The sequence below is a fragment of the Cordyceps fumosorosea genome, assembly GCF_001636725.1.
Source record: "Cordyceps fumosorosea ARSEF 2679 chromosome Unknown scaffold_9, whole genome shotgun sequence".
In the NCBI taxonomy this organism is placed as follows: domain Eukaryota; kingdom Fungi; phylum Ascomycota; class Sordariomycetes; order Hypocreales; family Cordycipitaceae; genus Cordyceps; species Cordyceps fumosorosea.
In genome coordinates, this window is record NW_017387309.1 from 38,381 (window position 1) to 45,603 (window position 7,223).

General features: G+C 55.6%; 3 protein-coding genes across 3 annotated transcripts; 2 read left to right on the plus strand and 1 right to left on the minus strand.

Moving 5' to 3' along the window:
- Positions 1 to 73: 73 nt before the first annotated feature.
- On the plus strand, positions 74 to 618 carry ISF_04182 (Ribonuclease III; the record flags this gene model as incomplete). The annotated part of the gene is made up of 2 exons (XM_018847788.1): positions 74 to 314; positions 371 to 618. The coding sequence occupies 2 exons, from the start codon at positions 74 to 76 to the stop codon at positions 616 to 618; spliced, it is 489 nt and encodes a 162-aa protein (XP_018704744.1).
- A 1,620-nt stretch (positions 619 to 2,238) lies between these two features.
- ISF_04183 (hypothetical protein) lies at positions 2,239 to 3,495 on the plus strand (the record flags this gene model as incomplete). Its single annotated transcript, XM_018847789.1, has 1 exon — positions 2,239 to 3,495. The coding sequence occupies one exon, from the start codon at positions 2,239 to 2,241 to the stop codon at positions 3,493 to 3,495; it is 1,257 nt and encodes a 418-aa protein (XP_018704745.1).
- Positions 3,496 to 4,172: 677 nt separating this feature from the next.
- On the minus strand, positions 4,173 to 5,843 carry ISF_04184 (Major facilitator superfamily domain, general substrate transporter; the record flags this gene model as incomplete). The annotated part of the gene is made up of 2 exons (XM_018847790.1): positions 4,173 to 5,185; positions 5,252 to 5,843. 2 exons carry the CDS (start codon positions 5,841 to 5,843, stop codon positions 4,173 to 4,175), a joined length of 1,605 nt encoding a protein of 534 aa, XP_018704746.1.
- Between the last annotated feature and the right edge of the window lie 1,380 nt (positions 5,844 to 7,223).

Genomic DNA, 7,223 nt, shown 5'->3' on the forward strand with positions numbered 1-7,223 from the left:
CAAGAACCTCGGCATCAGTAGCCTCGTTATCATTTACTTTACCACGCAACTCATAAGAAAGGACTACTATATGATGCGATTCGATTCTCAATTTGGACATGGCATTGCGCAATGCGAGCAGAAAATCCAGTATACTTTTACCAACAAGCTGCTCTCTGCCGTTTCACTGAACAACGCCGGACCGAATGCCTCGGTCTATATCGACAATGGCGAGTACAAGACGCTTTCCAAGAACGACCGCCTCGCCGTGTATGGCAATAGTATTGCGACCGCTATGCTCTGCCAAGACTGGTACCATAAAAACTCCAGCAAAGGTAACCACTTATTAGGGAAGAACTTGCATAATACTCTTTTGCTAATAATGATGCAGCTATATGGACGTCCATTCGTAACGAAGCGTTAAGCAACAACTTTCTCGCTGAGACAGGCTTTTCCTACGGGCTCGACCTTTGCGTCCACAAGGATCCCGCAACGGTCTTTGTTTCGAGCAAGATGATGGCCACAGCAGTAGAGGCTATCTTAGGGGCGGTGCATCTAGACGGAGGCGACGCCGCCTTACGCCGTGTGCTAGCACACCTCCATATCGTCAGCCAATACGAACACTCGGTAATGTTTTAATACCCTCTTTTCGCATAATAACAAGGATCCGTTACGATCTTCTCACGTTTACTTTTATAGGTCTTATTCATAAGGGCCCCAAAGTGGCCATTTTACAGGGCAGAGTAACCCCGCGATGCATTTGCTCTCCCCAGCTGTGGCGTATTCGGGCTACAAAACAAGGCCATGTTGTGTTTCGCTCGTCGATACGCAACAGGGCTTTATTTTGTTCTGCGAAGCGCCCCAGCTAGCGTCCTGTAAATGCATCGCGGGGCTTGCTCTGCTCTATAAGATGGAACTCTGCGGCCCTTATGAGCCAGGACCTCTTTGGTTCACGGCAAAACGGCGCCAGTGAAGCCATATTATAGTCTACTAACCAAGACATGGGATTGGCAGGCTTAATCATGCTAGACAAACGCCAGGGCAGTGGCAACACATTTTGTGCTGCTTAGGAATATGCGCACATAACGGCCCGTGCCGCTTCTCAGGGATGAGCACACTGCAAAGCCTACATTGTTCCAACACAGTGTAGATATGGTTTATTTGTTTAGGGCTTTCTTTTGTCGGATATTCTACTATACGCAAGATATGCGTGCCGCTTTTTCGTGATCAACTCACTATAAATCCTACATTATTCAACATAATGTACATAGACGTTGGGTTACTCATTGAGAACTTTTTTCGTCAAATTGCGTTCAAATTTCACATCATATATGCTTATTATTTATCTTTATTCGAAATTCTATTTGTTTTCTATGCCTACTGCATGTGAATTGCTCTTATAGCCTCCATTTTCAGTCTTAGCACAACAGTAAGTCGTGAATCTGCTTACAAGAAGACAACACGTGCAAAGGCACAGCTTCTTGCTGCCACTATCACTCGCATGACGCCGGGCGTCACCTGTGACTATACAGTGAGCTCTCCGAGGCATTGAACGAGTCAGAATACGGGCTATCGACACGAGGCAGCGCAAGACAAAGGTGACAGTCATTGCGATAATAACAGCCAGGCCACCGCAAGCCTCGCAGACTCCAGTCTACGTTGATTGCAACCCAATCGCCCAGTCAAGAAAGTGTTACACATGCATCGTCTAAATCGGACCAATCATCAAAGCCGATTACGGCAAAACCAGGAAATGATGATGCGGCGGAGCTTGAAGCTGCGGTAGTTGATGACAGTGCACCCTGGAAACTGGCTAAGCTCGAGCTCTATGTCCTGGAAAATACCCATGTGGTTTGCCGTTGGCAGCAGCATGTTGTCCATATTCACAGCTGTCGGGGGTGGCCATATCATCAATTCTTTTGTGTAGATATTCACCATGACACCAGGCATGCTATAGTTCAAAGGGCTTGATCCTTGCTTTGTGCGATTCTTCCACAGCCTCATGTTACCTACAGTCAGTCAAGCAGCATCCAACTCATACAATGCATGCTTTGATACAGCTTCAATTCAAGCACGTTACACCCGAACCGGGTGAGTGTTGTGATTCGCAAGCACGAAAGAATCAGCTCGGATCTCCCCAAGCTAGTCACTTTCATCGATACACAAAGGAGACCCTCATCAAAGTGATTTAAAAAGCGAAGACGCCGTGGACTTGGTCAACTTGCCCACCATGGATTCCCATCCGCCCACCCATCCACCATGGCCAACAACAGTGATGCCGGTGCACCACCGCCTCTCACCACCGACAGCCAACTGCAAGTCGGCATCGAGATCGAATTCGTCGCGCCGCCCGACACCGCCTGGGACGCCGCGCACCTCCGCGGGCTCGACCGCCGGGACCGCACCAGCCTATCCCAGGACGCCTGCCTGCACCGCCTCGCCGGCTCCCTCCACGCCGCCGGCCTCCCGGCCTGCTACCAGATAACCACCACGCCGCTGCAGTGCCCACGCCGCAACCCGCTGCGCGACGCCACCCCGCCCGACGCCGTCGTCGTCCTTGCCGGCGGCCTCACCAAATGCCCCCCGTACCGGCGCTGGATCGCCTGCGAGCTCAACTCGCCCATTCTATCCGAGGCGGACGTGTTCACCACCGGGCTGCCACCCCTCGGCGCCGCGCTGACAGCCCTCCACGGTGCCGACATCTCGGGCCCGCCGCACATCAGTCTCTGCTACTGCGGCCTGCACGTCCACCTGTCGCCCGACGTCCCCGGCGGCTGCACCGTCGCCTACGCGCAGCGCCTGCTGACGCTCGCGCTGCTCCTCGACCAGCCGCTCCTGCAGCCTCTATGCGACCCGCCCCGGTTCGGCTCGCTGCGCCCGTTTCCCTATTCCGCCATGTTCGGGGCGGACTTTGTCCCCCGCGCGTCGTCGTCCCGGCGGCGGCAGCGGTCGTCCCTGCTCTTCTCGTCGCGCGCCCGCGCGCACCTCCCGTCCTCCTTCGCGGCGGCCGAGGCCCGCGTGCTCGCGCTGATCTGGCGCGACGACGCCACGTGGGACGACCTGCGGCAGGTCCTCGAGCACCGCCGCCCGGGGGCCGACCCGCTGAGCGTCGCGCCGGTGCTGTGCAAGCACATGCCGGCCCTCGGCGGCGGCGGTCGCGCGAACACCACGGTCGAGTTTCGGCACGCGCAGACGTCCTTCTCGCACCGGTTCGTGCGGGAGTGGACGCGGCTGGTGCTGGCTATCGGTCGCGTGGCGCTGCTGCCGGTGGACGACTACCGCCGGGCGCTGACGAGCATGTGGGAGGCGGCGGGGAGGGGCCAAGGGAGGGGCGAGGGCGTCAGCATGGCGGTGCTGCGGGAGCTGAGCGACGCGGCCGAGGAGGCGGGCATGCCGGGTGGCGGACTGGACCTGGCGTACTGGACGATCAGGTACGCCGAAATGAGGACCTTCCGGAACCCGGACATTGACCAGGAATCAAAGGCAGTCTTGGACGAGGACGGGTTGATCGTGTGAGCCGGGATTTGTCGGACATTTTATCCCGTTTGCAGTTTTCTGTGTATTTTCTTCCGTCTCGGATGCTTTTGAAAACTTGCTTTCATTCTTCACTTTGCTCGACTTCGAGTGCATAAACTACATGTGGTTGCAGCCCACTGCGTTTGCTTTGTCGGTATTGAATCATGTAAATGTGTAGGCATAGTACATAGGTCTCTGCAAAGAGTGACTGACCTGTGCTCGTGTAGAATCTCTCCACAAACACCGTGCTGTATACCACGCAGAAGTAACCTCGGCTGTCAATGAATGGCTTTGTTCCTCCCTCCGAAGTTGCGAGCCGCGGCGGGCGTCATTACCGGCACCAGAGCCCACGTCCGGGTCTCTGGGCGGAGCATGTCAAGCTTGGCCCGCCGTTTGGTCCACCGATTCGAACAGTCCGAGCGACAGTCTTTGTTAAATTTTTTGCCTTTGTTTACAATTCAAAGGGCGATGCGCTGAAATTTCGGACAGCAATGCTCCAAAATGCAGGACATGGATTGCTCGCATTATTAGCTTCGCAAATGGGTATATAAAAACAACAAACGACCGAGCCTTAATTTTGATGTAGAAACGACATCGAGCAATGGCTGATGACAGGTAGATCCAAACATAAATCGGAAGCCGTGCATTCATCCTTCATATACAAGATACACACCCCGCTACAGGAGGTAGCGATAGTCGGGGGCGTTGTCGCCTAGATCGTCCTTTTCCTCTTGCGTCAGGGCGGCCCCGGCATCCGGCGGCAGCTGATCGCGCTTCTTGTTGGCGCTCCAGCACATGTAGCCGTAGACGCAGCACGCCGCGGCCGAGAGCACGAACCAGGCCAGACAGACGCTGTAGCCGGGGACGAAGCGTGGCGAGTCGCGTTGGAGGAAGACGTAGACGGCGATGATGCCGCCGAGGTTGCCGAAACCGACCTGCCAAGCGCTACCGATGGCGCGGCGGTGGTGACCACCGAGATTCATGTTGAACCAGCACACGATGATGGGCATTGCTGTGTAGGCGCCGCTCGCGACGAGGAATAGGGCCGCGTACTGGACGCTGGTGTGGTTATGGACCGCGAGGAGGATGGCAAAGCCGGCGATGGCGACGGCGATGGCGCTAAGGGCAAAGGTGAGGCGGTGGCGGATGCGATCCGAGAGGTAAGCGATGGCCATGGAAAAGGCGAACGCGACAGCCCAAGGCGGGACGCTGCGCAGCTGGGTCTCTATCTTTCCGTAATGGAAGGTCTGGATAATGCCCGGGGCGAAGTAGGCGTAGCCGTAGGCGGGAACGATGATGCCAAAGTAGGCGAAGCCGCCAGCAATGACCTTCGGATCCTTGAGGACGGCGAGGATGTCGCGCAGCTTGATGGGGCGCTCGATGGCATGGTTGCCTTGGTCGGCAGCGAGGCGGGCCTTGACGTAAGTGCGCTCCTCCTCGGACAGCCATTTGACGTCCTCGGGGAAGTCGGGGAGGAGGAAGTAGATGAAGAAGCTAACGAAGACGGTAAGGGCGCCCTCAAGGATGAAGATCCAGCGCCAGCCCTTGTAGCCGCGCAGTCCGTCCATCTTGCCGATGGCGGCGGCGAGGAGGCCGCCAAAGGCGCCAGCTAGGGTAGTGCTGTTGAAGAAGAAGGAGTAGCGCTTCTGGGCCTCGGAGCGCTTATACCACATGCCAATGAGGTAAAACGCTGGGGTAGGGGTTAGCATGAGTGAGGTGGGACGGCAGGTTCTCTAGGAAGGGGAGAACTTCTCACCTCCAGGAAACATGCCCGTCTCAAAGACGCCGAGGAAGAAGCGTGTGGCGAGGAGGCCGCTATAGTTGGTGACGAGTCCCTGCATTATGGTGGTGAAGCCAAAGAGTAGCATATTGATGGAGAGCCATACGTGGGGCTTGAACTTTTTGAGAAGGATGTTGGAAGGGATCTCAAAGAGACAGTAGGGAACGAAGAAGATGACGAGGGCTGTGTTGTACTTGGTGCTGTCGGGGTTGCCAGGCTCTTCGAGGTGGAGGTCCTTGGCGAGGTCGAAGACTTTGGCATTGGCAATGTTGACGCGATCTGAGAGGATAATAGTAATGTAATTGTCAGTAGAGGCGCGTCGGATGCGAAGGAAGAGGTGAAGGGTAGTAAATGGGGGTGCGGTACCTAGAAAGGCAAGCAGGTACATGATGCAGAGAAAGGGCACGACATGGAGGTCAATCTTGGTGAGGATGCGACGCTCGGTGGTGCCCGCGGGCACGGGGACCTCGTGCACCGGCGCGGTCTCGAGGACAACCGCGGCATTGTCGTTGGATGATTCGTTGAGCGAGCCGCTGCTCGTCTTTTCGTTGGCGACGGCGACAGCCATGGTGAAGGAGGAGGGGCTTTGGGGGAGGGAGAAGGGGGATTCGTCCTCGAGATTTCGGTAGGCCTGAGGATGAACTAGACAGGACTCAATCAAGGGAACCGCGGAGGGCAGCAGGCTGTCTTAATAGCTCTGCGACGTCGGTCATTTCGGTCGTTACCTAGTCTTGGGGCCGGCTCGGGTGTGGATCTGGTGGCGCACTACCAGTACACGCCCCCGAAGTTTTCTGGGGGAAGAATGAATTTGGATGGCGCCCATCGTTTGTTGTTATTGGAGGGTCCGAGGTTCGTGCAAACTGGAGATGAAGATGGGGGGATGGGGGGATGGAGGGCTTGGATTTTCCCCGGCTTGGCTTGGGCTGTTGGTGGCTGGCTGGCGGCTGAGGCTGGAATTCGGTTTGTGGCTTGCGAGTTCACTTCCGACATTGAATGCCGAGAAGAACACGCAGGTCCCAACACGCAGGTCCTTACCGGGCTACGTAGCTCTACTCAAACGGTCCTGCCAAGCATTGGAAGTATCGGCGATGTATTCAATTTAGACAACCGGGGGAATGGATGCTGGATTGAGAAGACCCTAGGGATCGATCACAAGCGCTCATTCGCTGCTGGACTGGTTGACTGGGCTGGTGAGCCGTGATCGGTATTTGCTGTCTCTTGCTGCAACCACAATGCATGTCAGCTGCCGACCCTTCCGGAGAGCAGAGACAATATCGCCTTCTTTGATACTTGGGTAGGGACTTTTTTATTTTCTGTAGCAATCTGGATTCCAGTTTTGTCTTTTGTTTTCCTGCGGTTGACCCTGTGGACGCTAACCCTGCGCCTGGCTCATTTACAAACCAATATCGCAACATGGATTCTCAAGGCTTTTGCCTTGACAATCTTTCCGTCGTAATTACGAATTCGTGGCACTATGGAGGCTGTTTACGCAAATCAAGTACAGATTACTTACTAGTAACTCACAGGTAAGCTTGTTCGCCAAGCCGACTTGATCCTCCCCGCAGTTTGTGAGCGACACTTATTTTTAGCGGCGTCGCCATTTGCCAGCCGCTAAAACGGACGAGCTTGGTTGGGGCTGCTAACAAATCGACGGCTTCAACTCCTCTGCGTTTGCTCCCTCTGCGTTTGCTGTTCTACTTAGGTACCCCCTACATACATACTGAACGACTTGCGTCCCGACAACCGCACCGCTGCATCGATTCGCTCCAATACAATCATCTACCGCTCTTTGCCCTCCCAGCAATGCAACAGGCAAACATCTCATTAACCTTGAATTCGAAGCCATCGTCCTCCACCCCCACCCCAGCAAGCCACCGCCCCCTCAGTGACTCTTTTTGCGCAGCCAAGCTCTATTCCGACCCAACGCCACCAGCCCAGCTTTGTCCCT